General features: G+C 42.2%; 1 protein-coding gene across 1 annotated transcript in view; it reads right to left on the reverse strand.

The window, feature by feature from the left end:
* Positions 1–294: 294 nt before the first annotated feature.
* LOC311136525 (SH3 and PX domain-containing protein 2B-like) overlaps positions 295–15,299 on the reverse strand; it is a 118,216-nt gene continuing 103,211 nt past the window's right edge. Inside the window, exons 11-13 of the mRNA XM_084170687.1 lie at positions 5,651–5,697; positions 5,357–5,482; positions 295–5,143 (exon numbers count right to left, since the gene is read on the reverse strand). Coding sequence (XP_084026813.1) covers positions 3,473–5,143; positions 5,357–5,482; positions 5,651–5,697 — 1,844 coding nt within the window. The 3' untranslated portion in view covers positions 295–3,472. The remainder of the gene's footprint in view (positions 5,144–5,356; positions 5,483–5,650; positions 5,698–15,299) is intronic.

Genomic DNA, 15,299 nt, shown 5'->3' on the forward strand with positions numbered 1-15,299 from the left:
CAATATGTTGATGAATGATTTTCAATTTGAGCGTCACTATTTCTATATAGCCTACACTTTCTCGTTCTGAACTTATAACACGAGTCGGACGGGTGTGGCTTCGTGATCATGATTACAAGAGCAGCTGCTCACCGATTTGACAGCCCCAATGCAGTTACACTGCCAAAACATCAATATGTGCATGTCGGCTATCAGCGGTTAACGCTTGATCTGATTGAATGGGATATTCTACTCCTAGGTTGCATCCGTTTCCTCAAAATAAAGGAACATTTCCAAGGAAAACCAAGACATGTACATTTAAAAAAATGTTTATTGACTTAATATGAAAGAAAACCATGAGGGGAAATACACAAGTATAAAGAATACATTACAGTACTAAGATGGGATATGCGCATATCTCAAAGAATAAAGAGCAGTTTCTATATAAACTCATTTTCAAATTCAATTGACCAGTTTTGGGTAAAGCATTACTTAAAGCAATAAGACAATCCATACTGTTTTAATGTAGTGTTCAAATCCCGGTGTGCCTCTCCTTATGCTTTAGTAACCAAACTGTAGAATGCATGTCTTTCCAACCCATACCCTAACCCAATCTAGGTTTCACTCACTTTCCACTAACAGTCAGGGCTTACATGAGTTGACACTGTGTAGTAAGATGGAAAACCCCAATGATTTCAACGTTGGTTAAGGACCTAACACAGGGCATTGGACCTAGTACTTTAACATGAGAAGATTTTGGAGGGGGACATGGGGAGGGGGAAAAACACAGTATCAAAGCAACTAGGAGCAGAATCAGATCAACCATATTCTGAGATTATCCAATGAACCTGTGAGCTACAAGCACTCCCAGCCTTGTCAGTGCGTCTCCTAGGAGACCAACCCTCTTTCTCCGTGACCAGGGCCCAGTTTCCCAGAAGCATCTTAAGGCTAAGTTCGTTAGAACCTTCGTAGTAGCCATTGTTACTAAAGTTGCACTTAAACACTTGTGAAGCCTATTTACCGACTGCCTCACACCACTCGAACAGCCAAGTGCGTCGTTACATGCTTTTTTGTCCTTCCGCGTGATTTTATACACAAAAGACCTTCGCTAAACATACAACCAATGGATGTTTATCCATCTCTCTGTGACCACCGATAACATCAAATAGGCAACAAAGTTGGCAATGTCTTTGCAATTGTAACAAACAAGCGAAGGATAAAAATATGCTTCAAATGAAAACCAAGATGACTGTATAAATAGGCGTATCCGCTACATTTGCCTTTCAATCATATTGCTCGCGTTCAATCTAGTTATATTTTGATAATTGTATGCTGTCTAAGTTTTTCCTCTATATATTTAATGTGTAAGAACATTAACGCAATTATGTGCCAAATCTGTGATTTAGTGCATTATTAATGGGTAACCATTAGAATAAGCTGCCTCGATCTTTGCAGCCGTAGGTGATAATATCTCTAGGAGCTGATCCGTCGTCAGTATTGTGAAATAATTATGTTAAGGTAAGATTTGAATGGAGAAAGCTGATCTGAGAGAAGCGCTGCCTTTCTTTCGATCCTAGCAGTATTGACGCACTTAATGAAAGTTCTCTCTACGTGGTGTTTTGGGAAACGCATATTACATCTTCGGCTGTAGGAACAATGCATCGTTAAAACACTCGTAAACCTAAGTTCCATCTACGGGAAACCAGGCCCAGACCTAGCAAGAGGTGAAAAGTAAACAAAAAGAAAGTGACAGCTGACATTACTTCATTCTGGAAGTATGATAAAAATAACTATTTTGCTAAGTCTGCTTGAAACCAGTCAAACACTAATGTAAATGTTTTTCATAATGACCACACTTTATGTATTATATTTGAGCACCTTTTTATGAGATTCAGTAACGCTGTATTTTGTACTGTATTATTGAACAAATCACAGGTAAATTCCCTCTCATTTAGGGTCTGTATTGATAATGGTAGACCTACAGTTTATGAACTATTGTATTTACCAGAAGCAGTCTGATGTAACCTCTACTTGAATCAGTCATTCTTACTTACGTGTTCTCCACCTATTGTACTGTGAACACCAGGGAAAGGGTCCATTTCATTTCAATGAAGTCAATTCAGTCCATCCTGAAAGGAGTTGAACTGGAGTCCAACCCTGGTATACAATACAGCTCCCAAAGTCTTGCAGCAACCTTATTTGAGTGTTTAAAACATTGCTATGGCTTTCAATTGTACACTCTATATTTCCTCTCCATCGGTCTATTAAGCCAGGGGTTCACAAACTTTTTCACTCAACTTTTTCACTGGACATTTCTGATACATTTTAAATAGCTCTCTAAGGTATGCAATGACTGACATGACAAGAGGAAAATTGATGATGCACTTCCTAATTTCGAAATTGCACCTTGTGCATTCTACTATTACAACTTTCAAGAGTAAGTTGAAAGCTGTACTGAGTTCCTTTTGTGGCGGGGGGGACCCCTACGCCCCCCCTACCCCACAGTTTGGGAATCCAGTGTGCAAACCTGAACAGGCTGAATAATCTGAAAAGTGCACATCTGCTAAAAATCAGCCGCAACATTATTATGCAGTTCCGAAAGGAAAATAAACCCATTCACAAACCTGAAAAGATCTGTATAAATGTTTAGTATTAGCACCTAGAATCACTTGTCAAAAACTCTTCTTGAAGTGTTAATATTTTAGTACTTGAAAGCCAAAATGTCCTCTTGAACTCCCCTTGTAACCTCCGTTGCAGCCTTAGTGGAGGAGGGGTGTTCTTTGAGGTATCTGAGTATACATGGCCTTCTGCCTTAGGCTGTTTGTCTTGTGAATTATCTCGGCCAGTATTCACAAAGCATCTCAGAGTAGGAGTGCTGATCTAGAATCAGGTCCATGTCCTATCCATGTAATCTTATTCATTATGATCTAAAAGGCAAAACTGATCCTAAATCGGCACTCCTAGTCTGTCGTATGGTCTGATTTATTTTCCATATGCATTGCACTGTCCGGTAGGACTCCACTCATTAGACTGAAGCATCTTTGATATGCTAACTGAGAAACGAACTAGCTAAATATATTTAAGCTTAAAGCACTATACTGAGGCACAATATTATAGAAGGCTTGGAAAGACATATGTTGTTGTTCTATTACAAAGCTTGTGATAACATACTGTATCATAACATTACATTATAGGCTTGTTGAGTAACACATGGCACAAAAGGTGAACAACATGAGAGGAACATTTGCTTGTTCCGGATTTGACGCTTAGTAAATGGTAACGAGGATAGAAAGTACAAAAAAAGAGAACGAAAACGAAACAATATGCAACAAAAACATTGCTGGTTCATTCTCGCACGAATGCTAAACAAATGGAATGTAACAAAGCAACAAACACACCTCAATTAAAAAGGTACCTATAAATAAAAAAAGCTAATTAAATACAATGAGTAATATTTTGTATTATTATTAAACAGGCCAGCAGAACCTGGTACCTAGGGTTTCTTGGTCAGGTAATTGGAGGGGATCCAGCCCTCTTTCATTGGCCCTTCTCCTAGATTTTTACAAAACCACCAGCCGCTGCTGTTCCTCTCCATCACCTCGAACACGGTGCCCTCCTTGAAGCCACCCATCTGATCGTCGCCCTCAAAGTCCGCCATGGCCAAGAACAGCTCCTCTTTACTGGGATCCTTGATCAGAGGCGGCAGCTTGTCCCTTGGAGGGCCTGGTTTCTCAATCTTAACCAGGGGCTTTGGGGCCACGGGCACTTTTGCCTTGGGCTCCCCCTTTTCCTTGTCCTTGTCTTTAGGCGGGGGCAGCATGAAGGCCTTGGGTTTAGGGGGAGGTGGTCTGCTGAGCTGGGGGGGAGCAGGCTTGGTGTCTGGGAGCTCTTTCATGGGAGCTTTGGTTTCTGTAGGGCTGGATGGCTCAGAGGTCTTTTTGGGTGGAGGGGGTCGCTTAGGGAGGACGGCTGGCTTCCCTGGAGGTTCTTTGTGGGGGGGAACAGCGGGTTTGGGGACATCCTGGCTCACGTGTCCATGGCCGTTTTGCTGCTTGGTGGGGAACTTGGCCTCGTCGCTGGCCTTGCCATTGAGAGCATTGGGGGCTTGGGGCATCTTGGGGAGGGCGTTGATAGGGGGGCTGTTGGGACGTGGCATGTTTGGGAGAACATTATTAGGAGGGGGCATCTTGGGGGGTACATTACTAGGAGGCATCTTGGGTAAAGCATTATTAGGGGGGAGGTTGGGGGGCGGCATCTTGGGGAGAGCGTTGCTAGGGCCGTTGTTGGGAGCAGTGCCGTTTTGCTGGCTTGGCTCTGCTGATCCATCGCCTGGTTCAGCTGGCTTCGAAGGCTTCAGCTTGCTCCTCAGGTTGGTGATATCCAGCTTGTTCTCAGCTGGCGGTTCTGGCTTGGCAGCTGGGATGGGTTTGGGCCGGACTACGGGTTTGGGCTTCATGAACAGTGCAGGGCCGCTGGCCTCTGGTTTCTCCTCCGGTGGATCAGGCATGTTCTTGGGCGGATGCTTAGCCACGGGTTTCAGGTTGAACTTCTTCACCTCCTTGACGGAGACCTTGTGGCCACACTCCAGACCCATCTCATTCTTCAAATGCAGAGGCTTGTTCGTGATCTCTCTTTTGGGCTCGGGGGGCTTGTCTGGCTTGAAGGGGGCAGCTTTGGGGATGAGCAGGGGCATAATGACCCCCGGGGCAGAGGTTTTCGGAGGCAGGGGTTTGGATACGTCTGGCCTGGGTTTCTCCACAATCTCAATGTCCATGCTCTTGTTGATGGACTCCCTGCGGGGTGGCAGGGCTGGCTTCTCCTCAGCCGGTGGGGCAGACGGGGCTGGGGGCAGGGGTCCGGAGAAGGCAGATGCCCCCTTACTGGCGCTGGACTTCCAGTCCCTGAGCTTGGGCCGGGCTGCAGACTCGCTGCTCGCGGTGGGCTCGTCTGGCAGCGGTTTGGACCAGCTGTCCTCTTGCGCCGCACCGCTGGTAGTGCCATCCTCCAGCTTCAGCTGGGCCATCTCATTGGGCAGAGGTACAAGGAAGTTGGGGCGCGGGGTCAAGCTGGTCTTCTTATATTTGTCGATGAAGGTGATGGGGGCCCAGCCCTCTTTGTCTTCAATCTGAATGTACCACCAGCCACTGGAGTTTTTCTCTATCACCTGAAAAACAGAAAGGGAATGAGTGAGTAATTCAAGGAATCAGGAATCAATACACAGCAGAAGTTGTGATCAGTCAGTGCATTTTGCAGGGAAGCAGTTAAAATGCCATTCTATTCAATCAAAAAACGGTTCTCTAGGTGGGATTTGGTAGGCTGTTCACCATCAAACAATAACCATCTACCAATGTGTGATGAGATGTGACGAGTGTCTCACCTCCACTTTGACCCCAGCCTGGAAGCTGATGCCATCGGGGATGGTGGTCTGGAAGTCTGCGATGGTATAGAACTCTTCCTCCACCTGGGGAGGGGTGGGCGGCTTTGGCAGGTTCTGCCCCCTCGGCTAGAGGGAGGGAGGGTGTGAAGAAAGAGAGAGTAGGTCAGTATCAGGTTTGCCTTGTGGCAGGTCAACACATCAAAACAATGCAAAACTAATTTAGTCATATCTTTGTTAATGAGTGCTGATGGAGTCTCAGGATGTGTGGTTAAGTGGTTGGAGCAGGGTACTTACGATGGTGAGATCCCTGCGCGGCGGTGGTCTCTGTCTAGCCCCTTGTTCTGTAGGGGAAAAGGCAGATTAAACCTTATCACAGCACAGCCCATCAGTCTCAAAACACTGCCTGCATTGACATCAATAGGAGGAGATATTAGTTCCAGACAGAGAGAGAAACAAAGGGCTCTATTCAATCTGTAAAGCTGAAGCGTTACAGATTCCGAGATTTAAAGGTCATTTCTGATTGCGCCGACATAAGCAGCGTTTACCGTGAATGCAGTCTCCGCTAAAGTGGGAACATTGCCTTTAAATTTCAACCACGCTGTAAAGCTGAACTTCTGCGATACAGATTGAATAGAGCCGAAAGAGAGCGAGAGATTACCCACTGAGCACACCACGCCATTTCAACGTGGACATTTGGGTACTATTTGGTTGAGGTGTTGATCTATGACATTTCAACCTTTTATTCAGCAACTCATAAAGACAGCCAGAAGTTTGTTGAATGTGTTATCACTATGCTTTCAACCATCTAAAAACACAACCAAATTACAAAGGAAAAACAATCAGATTATCTTTTTGGTTTAGTTGTACTCTAAATGTGTTATCACTAGAGCTGTGATGGTCATAGAATTTTGGATGACGGTAATTGGCCAGCCAAATGACCGTGGGTTTCCGTAATAACCGTTCGAATAGCAAAAAAACAAAACAATATTAGGCACACATTTTCTCCTGACTGCATGTGCTGCCATAGAAATAGAATGAATAGAACGGGTGTCCCCATTTAAGTCAATGATTGCATAATGGGCGGCCATTGTGAGTGTACCCATAGCAAAGATTATCTTGTCAATATAATAATAGACAGTCAAGTGACCGCTCTAACAACAGAAATACATGTTCTCAAAGATGGAAGGCAGGCGGGAGGAGGTGAGATCAGGTGGGGAACATTCTAGCCAATGAGAGGGCAGATACGCGTGTGAACAACAGGCCATAGAGATAGATAGAGGACTTATTATTGGGTGCGTTTGTAAATTGCCTCCAGTGTGTCAGAGTGCGCTCTGGGTCGTTTGTAAATTCAGAGCGTTTCGCTCTTGGAGCGTTCAGAGCGCACACTGGACGCTCTGGCCGAGGAGTAGGGTTGATCTGAGCATTCTGACCTCACAACACCAGTCAAGCACTTTAACTGGCTAAAGTTGCCTAGCTTGCTAGCTACTTCCAGACATAAATGAGAGAACACCTCACTCTGACCATTTTACTCGCCCTAGTGGAGCTGGTTTGGCTGTTTTCATGTTATCTAGAGCGTTAGTGACTGCAACTGTGCACCTGGCAACAATTGAATTACGTTTTCTTGCGACAACGGTCATATTCAATGGGTGTTGCATATTTGTAAATTCATCAGTTATTCTGCGCTCTGGCACACTCAGACGAGAGTGCTCTGAAATTGGAGTAGATAGCCAGAGTGAGTTTACGAACGCACCCTTTGTGTCAGTGCCATTATAACGTCTATGACAGCATGGGCAGCGCCATTGAGGCCATCTCTATGTTAAAGTAGTCCATTTTCTTTTTGATCATTGGCTGATTGCTCTCAACTCATAGGAATCCCCAGCAGTTGACTACTTTAAAATGGTGGAAGCATCCAATGGCAATGTCCATGCAAAAACAAGTTACATCCATGATGAGTCCTCTATCTATCTCTATGACAACAGCGATATGAAGTTGTTTTTTCAAAGTTGCCGAAATGCCATGTGCGTCCACTTATATCAGTGCATTCGTAACAACCTAACCATTACAAAACTTCTATTCGATCAAATAAGCCTCACGTAGCAAATTAGCAATTCAATTCTTTGTTGACACTTTCTCATTGACCTCAATACAAAAAACATATTTCTGTGGACAGATTTTGGGCTGAGTACAACTTCTTGCTTTGCCTCTTCCTCTCTGCCCATAGGCGCAAAGCAGGAAGTAAAAGCAGGACGTGTACCCATCAATATGTGCTGTGATTTGTTGATTCAACTCAACTGACATTACAAAAAAGACATTCCATTGCATGAGCCACATTTAGTTAACATCATTTGAATGAACATTCTACATTACCATGGAATTTATTGCATCACAATACCAGGCAGTTTACCAATCAAATTGCCAGGGTTAGAGGTTCCAAGCCCATTCTATTCATTGTTTGCTCCAAAACCTTGCTTGTTTCAGCAAGGGGAAACAAAGTTTCATTACGTTGTTAAAAGTCCATGTTATAGCAGAAATACATAAATGCCCGGCCGTCCTGTCTTCAGTCAGCTGTTCATTCCATTTTTGTTTTAGACGGTTATGATGGTTATTTTATATTCATGACTGTCTTCATCCATAACCGGTAATTGTGTCAGCCCTAGTTACAGTGGGGGAAAAAAGTATTTAGTCAGCCACCAATTGTGCAAGTTCTCCCACTTATAAAGATGAGAGAGGCCTGTAATTTTCATCATAGGTACACGTCAACTATGACAGACAAATTGAGAATTTTTTTCTCCAGAAAATCACATTGTAGGATTTTTAATGAATTTATTTGCAAATTATGGTGGAAAATAAGTATTTGGTCACCTACAAACAAGCAAGATTTCTGGCTCTCACAGACCTGTAACTTCTTCTTTAAGAGGCTCCTCTGTCCTCCACTCGTTACCTGTATTAATGGCACCTGTTTGAACTTGTTATCAGTATAAAAGACACCTGTCCACAACCTCAAACAGTCACACTCCAAACTCCACTATGGCCAAGACCAAAGAGCGGTCAAAGGACACCAGAAACAAAATTGTAGACCTGCACCAGGCTGGGAAGACTGAATCTGCAATAGGTAAGCAGCTTGGTTTGAAGAAATCAACTGTGGGAGCAATTATTAGGAAATGGAAGACATACAAGACCACTGATAATCTCCCTCGATCTGGGGCTCCACGCAAGATCTCACCCCGTGGGGTCAAAATGATCACAAGAACGGTGAGCAAAAATCCCAGAACCACACGGGGGGACCTAGTGAATGACCTGCAGAGAGCTGGGACCAAAGTAACAAAGCCTACCATCAGTAACACACTACGCCGCCAGGGACTCAAATCCTGCAGTGCCAGACGTGTCCCCCTGCTTAAGCCAGTACATGTCCAGGCCCGTCTGAAGTTTGCTAGAGTGCATTTGGATGATCCAGAAGAGGATTGGGAGAATGTCATATGGTCAGATGAAACCAAAATAGAACTTTTTGGTAAAAACTCAACTCGTCGTGTTTGGAGGACAAAGAATGCTGAGTTGCATCCAAAGAACACCATACCTACTGTGAAGCATGGTGGTGGAAACATCATGCTTTGGGGCTGTTTTTCTGCAAAGGGACCAGGACGACTGATCCGTGTAAAGGAAAGAATGAATGGGGCCATGTATCGTGAGATTTTGAGTGAAAACCTCCTTCCATCAGCAAGGGCATTGAAGATGAAACGTGGCTGGGTCTTTCAGCATGACAATGATCACAAACACACCACCCGGGCAACGAAGGAGTGGCTTCGTAAGAAGCATTTCAAGGTCCTGGAGTGGCCTAGCCAGTCTCCAGATCTCAACCCCATAGAAAATCTTTGGAGGGAGTTGAAAGTCCGTGTTGCCCAGCGACAGCCCCAAAACATCACTGCTCTAGAGGAGATCTGCATGGAGGAATGGGCCAAAATACCAGCAACAGTGTGTGAAAACCTTGTGAAGACTTACAGAAAACGTTTGACCTGTGTCATTGCCAACAAATGGTATATAACAAAGTATTGAGAAACTTTTGTTATTGACCAAATACTTATTTTCCACCATAATTTTTAAATAAATTCATAAAAAATCCTACAATGTGATTTTCTGGATTTTTTTTCCTCATGTTGTCTGTCATAGTTGACGTGTACCTATGATGAAAATTACAGGCCTCTCTCATCTTTTTAAGTGGGAGAACTTACACAATTGGTGGCTGACTAAATACTTTTTTCCCCCACTGTATCACTGCTCTTTCAACCATTTAAAAGCACAACAAAGTTCAAATGGGAATACAATGTCAGATATTTTGTTTATTTATACAACAGATAAATGTGTTGTCACTGTGTTTCATCTAATAGCACAACCACATGATCTGGATTGCAGTTGAGATTCCAATAAAAGTACATAGTGCAAGTGATCAATGCTGTTCGAGATTCTGCACAGATTATTACAGCAATTGTGAAGATCTCTACAGACCTGCGACCTTTGCATGCTCTTGAAAATGCACACTTTCTATGATTACATATAAAGATATTTATAGTTACAGTAATCTCAAAATGTGGCCAAGTGTGTGTTACTCATTTTAAAGTTGAATACATACTGGTACATTAGTTTGTAAGAGCCTTAACTTTAGGCTATTAACTGTATTACAAAGTAATATTGAATTGTGTTTGGTTGACAACACAACCAAATATCAACATTTAAAGGAGATGTAAAGCACAATAAAAATCCAATGGAAAAACGATATCAGATTGTTTTTTTTGGGGGGGGGGGGGGGGGTTGTTCGCATCTAAATGTGTTATTACGTTTTCAGAGATAGTCAAACTTTATTTGATTTGATTTAGTCCTATTCTTAAACTTTGATATTTGGTTGAGATGGAGATGTGAATCCAACATATCAATTATTAATTTGTAGGCAAACTGGAATTAAAGCCAGACTAAGTCAGTGGCACAGATGGAACTATCCAAGCAGAAGATACATCTCCTTCAAATGTTGATATTTGGTTGCGTAAACAATTCAATATCCAGGTTGTCTACAAATTAATAATTGATATGTTGGATTAACGTCTCTAACTCAACCAAAAATAAAAGTTAAAGAATAGGACTAAATCAAGTCAAATCAAACTTTAAATGCACTTAAATTAAGTTTGATTTGATTTAGTCCTTTTCTTTAACTTTGACTTTTGGTTAAGATGATGTGAATCCAACATATTAATTATTAACTTGTAGATTAAATTTGAATTCAACCAAAGCTTGAAACCCTAGACCTACAGTGCCTTAAAGTATTCATACCCCTTGACTTAGTCCACATTTTGTTGTGTTACAGCCTGAATTCTATACTGAACACAAATATAAATGCAACATGCAAAATGTTCAAAGATTTTACTGAGTTAAAGTTCATATAAGGAAATAAGTCAATTTAAATAAATTCATTAGGCCCTAATCTATGGATTTCACATGACTGGAAATACATAAATGCATCTCTTGGTCACAGATACCTTTAAAAAAAGGTAGGGGTGTGGATCAGAAAACCAGTCACTATATGGTATGACCACCATTTGCCTCATGCAGAGCGACACATCACCTTCGCATAGAGTTGATCAGGCTGTGGAATGTTGTCCCACTCGTCTTCAATGGCTGTACGAAGTAGCTGAATATTGTCGGGAACTGGAACACACTGTCATACACGTTGATCTAGAGAATCCCAAACATGCTCAAAGGATGACACGTCTGGTGAGTATGCAGGCCATGGAAGAACAGGGATATTTTCAGCTTCCTGGAACTGTGTACAGATCCTTGCGACATGGGGACGTGCATTACCATGCTGAAACATGAGGTGATGGCGGCGGATGAATGGCACGACAATGGGCCTTAGGATCTTGTCACGGTATCTCTGTGCATTCAAATTGCCATTGATAAAATGCAATTGTGTTCGTTGTCCATAGTTTATGCCTGCCCCTACCATAACCCCACCGCCACCATGGGGCACTCTGTTCATAACGTTGACATCAGCAAACCGGTCGCCCACACGATGCCATACACGTGGTCAGCGGTTGTGAGGCCGGTTGGGTGTACTGCCAAATTCTCTAGAACGACATTGGAGGTGGCTTATGGTAGAGAAATGAACATTAAATTGTCTGGCAACAGCTCTGGTAGACATTCCTGCAGTCAGCATGCCAATTGCATGCTCCCTCAAAACTTGAGACATCTGTCGCATTGTGTTGTGTGACAATAGCACATTTTAGGGTGGCCTTTTATTGTCCCTAGCACAAGGTGCACCTGTGTAATGATCATGCTGTTTAATCAGCTTCTTGATATGCCACACCTGTCTGGTGGATGGATTATCTTGGCAAAGGAGAAATGCTCACTAACAGGGATGCACGACATTTTTTGATAAATAAGCTTTTTGTGTGTATGGAACATTTCTGGGATATTTTATTTCAGCTCATAAAACATGGGACCAACATTTACATGTTGTATTTATATTTTTGTTCAGTATAAATACAGTGCAGTCGGAAAGCATTCAGACCCCTTCCCTTTTTCCAAATTTTGTTACGTTACAGCCTTATTCTAAAATGGATTGAATAAATAGAAAATCCTTATCAATCTAAACACAATACCCCAGAATTACAAATTTTTGCAAATTTATAAAAAATAAAAAACAGAAATACCTTATCTACATAAGTATTCAGACCATTTGCTATGAGAATCGAAATTGAGCTCAGGTGTATCCTGTTTCCATTGATCATCCTTGAGATGTTTCTACAACTTGATTGGAGTCCACCTGTGGTAAATTCATTTGATTGGACACGATTTGGAAAGGCACACACCTGTCTGTATAAGGTCCCATGGTTGACAGTATATGTCAGAGCAAAAACCAAGCCATGAGATCGAAGGAATTGTCTGTAGAGCTCCGAAGACAGGATTGTGTCGAGGCACAGATCTGGGGAAGGGTACCAAAACATTTATGCAGCATTGATGGTCCCCAAGAACAGAGTAGCCTCCATCATTCTTAAATGGAAGAAGTTTGCAACCACCAAGACGCTTCCTAGAACTGGCCGCCCGGCCAAACTGAGCAATCGAGGGAGAAGGGCCTTGGTCAGGGAGGTGAACAAGAACCCGATGGTCACTCTGACAGAGCTCCAGAGTTCCTCTGTGGAGATGGGAGAACCTTAAAGAAGGACAACCATCTCTGCAGCACTCCACAAATCAGGCCTTTATGGTAGAGTGGCCAGACAGAAGCCACTCCTCAGTAAAAGGCACGACAGCCCGCTTGGAGTTTGCCAAAAGGCACCTAAAGGACTCTCAGACCATGAGAAACAAGATTCTCTGGTCTGATGAAACCAAGATTGAACTATTTGGCCTGAATGCCAAGAATCACATCTGGAGGAAACCTGGCACCATACCTATGGTGAAGCATGGTGGTGGCAGCATCATGATGTGGGGATGTTTTTCTGCGGCAGGGACTAGGAGACTAGTCAGGATCGAGAGAAAGATGAAGGGAGCAAAGTATAGAGAGATCCTTGATGAAAACCTACTCCAGAGCGCTCAGGACCTCAGACTGTGGCGAAGGTTCACCTTCCAACAGGACGACGATCCTAAGCACACAGCCAAGACAACACAGGACTGGCTACGGGACAAGTCTAGAAATGTTTGCAAATTTATTGAAAATGAAATACAGAAATATCTAATTTACATAAGTATTCAGTGTCAATACATGTTAGAATCACATTTGGCAACGATTACAGCTGTGAGTCTTTCTGGGTAAGTCTCTAAGAGCTTTGCAAACCTGGATTGTACAATACTTGCATTATTATTTAAAAAAATCTTCAAGCTCTGTCAAGTTATTTGTTGATCATTGCTAGACAGCAATTTTCTTGCCATAGATTTTCAAGCCGATTTACTGTAAGTCAAAACTGTAATTAGGCCACTCAGGAACATTCAATTTAGTCTTGGTAAGCAACTCCAGTGTATATATGGCTTTGTGTTTTAGGTTATTGTCCTGCTGAAAGGTGAATTTTTCTCCCGATGTCTGTTAGAAAGCAGACTTAACCATGTTTTCCTCTAGGATTTTGCCTGTGCTTAGCTCTATTCCGTTTCTTTCCCTAGTTCTTGACGATGACAAGCATACCCATAACATGATGCAGCCACCACCATGCTTGAAAAGAGTGGTACTCAGTGTTGTGTTGTTTTGGATTTGCCCCAAACATAAAACTTTATATTCAGGACATACATTTTAATTGTTGGCATGGTGAAATCCCTGAGCGGTTTCCTTCCTCTCCGGCAACTGAGTTAGGAAGGACGCCTGTATCTTTGTAGTGACTGGGTGTATTGATACACCACCAAAGTGTAATTAATAACAACTTCACCATGCTCAAGGGGATACTCTATGTCTGCTTTTTTTTCTACCAACAGAGGTGCCCTTCTTTGCGAGGCATTGGAAAACCTCCATGGTCTTTGTAGTTGAATCTGTGTTTGAAATTCACTGTGACTGAGGTACCTTACAGATAATTGTATGTGTGAGGTACAGAGATGAAGTAGTCATTAAACACTATTATTGCACACAGTGAGTCCATGTAACTTATTATGTGATTTCTTAAGCAAAGTTTTACTCCTGAACTTTATTTAGGCTTGCCATTACAAAGGATACTTATTCACTTAAGACATTTCAGCTTTGCCTTTTTTATTAATTTGTAAACATTTCAAAAAACATAATTCCACTTCGATATTATGGGGTATTGTGTGTAGGCCAGTGTCACAAAATCTCTATTTAATCCATTTTAAATTCAGGCTCTAACACAACAAAATGTGGAAAAAGTCAAGGGGTGTGAATAGTTTCTGAATGCACTATATATGTATTGTATATTTTCAGTTGAACCCTGGGTTGAATTGAAACAAAAGCTGTTGATGACTTCGCAAATGCTATATAGACTTAAATAGCATAATTGATGATATATGACTACACTTGTTACATTTAATTTGCTCTGTTAAACCTACCCTTTGGAAGGACTTTGATAGCAACACTGAATCTATTTAGTTATTAAGTGGAGATCTCTCAATCATTCTCACGATAGCACATTGGAAGTAGTCAGTGACAAATAACAAATCTAAGCAGGGCTGGGCTTTGTTAAAATCCTGGATGAGAGACCAAAGGAACAGCTGTAGATAGATTAACGCTCCAGTAGGAGGTGCCGCCCAGCCTATTGTTTTTTTATTATAGTGGATATAATGTTGAAAATCAAAGGAAAACATTTAACATATTTTATACAAGGTTTGTCTATGTTGAAAAATGGTTACCATGATGACATAATCCTGTGCTTAAAATGTCACCCTCAGAAAAACAGTTCATTACTTTTTGCAAATCCAATGTAGATTCCACGTCACAATACGTTGACAAATTACATTGAAACAACATTGGTTCAACCAGTTTGTGCCCAGTGGACAGAGAGCCAGAGACCAGGGAGAGAGAGAGACCAGAGAGCGAGCGAGTCCATAGAAAGAGAGCGAGAGAGAGAAAGAAGGAGAGAGAGAGCACTGTGTTCGATGCAGACTAATTAACTCCGGAGTCTGGGGCCTTCGGCTCTAACTCAATGTGTAATGCATCCTCACTAATGGAAGTGTAGTTGTGGAAAGCATTCAGCTCCTCAATTACTTACACACTGTAGGAATAAAAGGGGGATGTTTTACATTACTCAGGCATTGATTTAGAGAGCCTCGCAGAGAAACCACTCTGAGGAAGGATAAACTGAGGAAGCATCCCTCATACAGATGGGAAGTCTTGGTAACACTTTACTTAAGCCTGCATGTATAATGCTTTATTATATCTTATAGGCTTTATAATGTATTTTAATAATGCCTACCTGCAGGCTTTAAGTAGAGAGTTACAGTTGTTAGTTAGTTGTTAAACTAGTTACAGTTG

This window comes from Coregonus lavaretus, assembly GCF_964263955.1.
Source record: "Coregonus lavaretus genome assembly, chromosome: 10".
NCBI lineage: Eukaryota > Metazoa > Chordata > Actinopteri > Salmoniformes > Salmonidae > Coregonus > Coregonus lavaretus.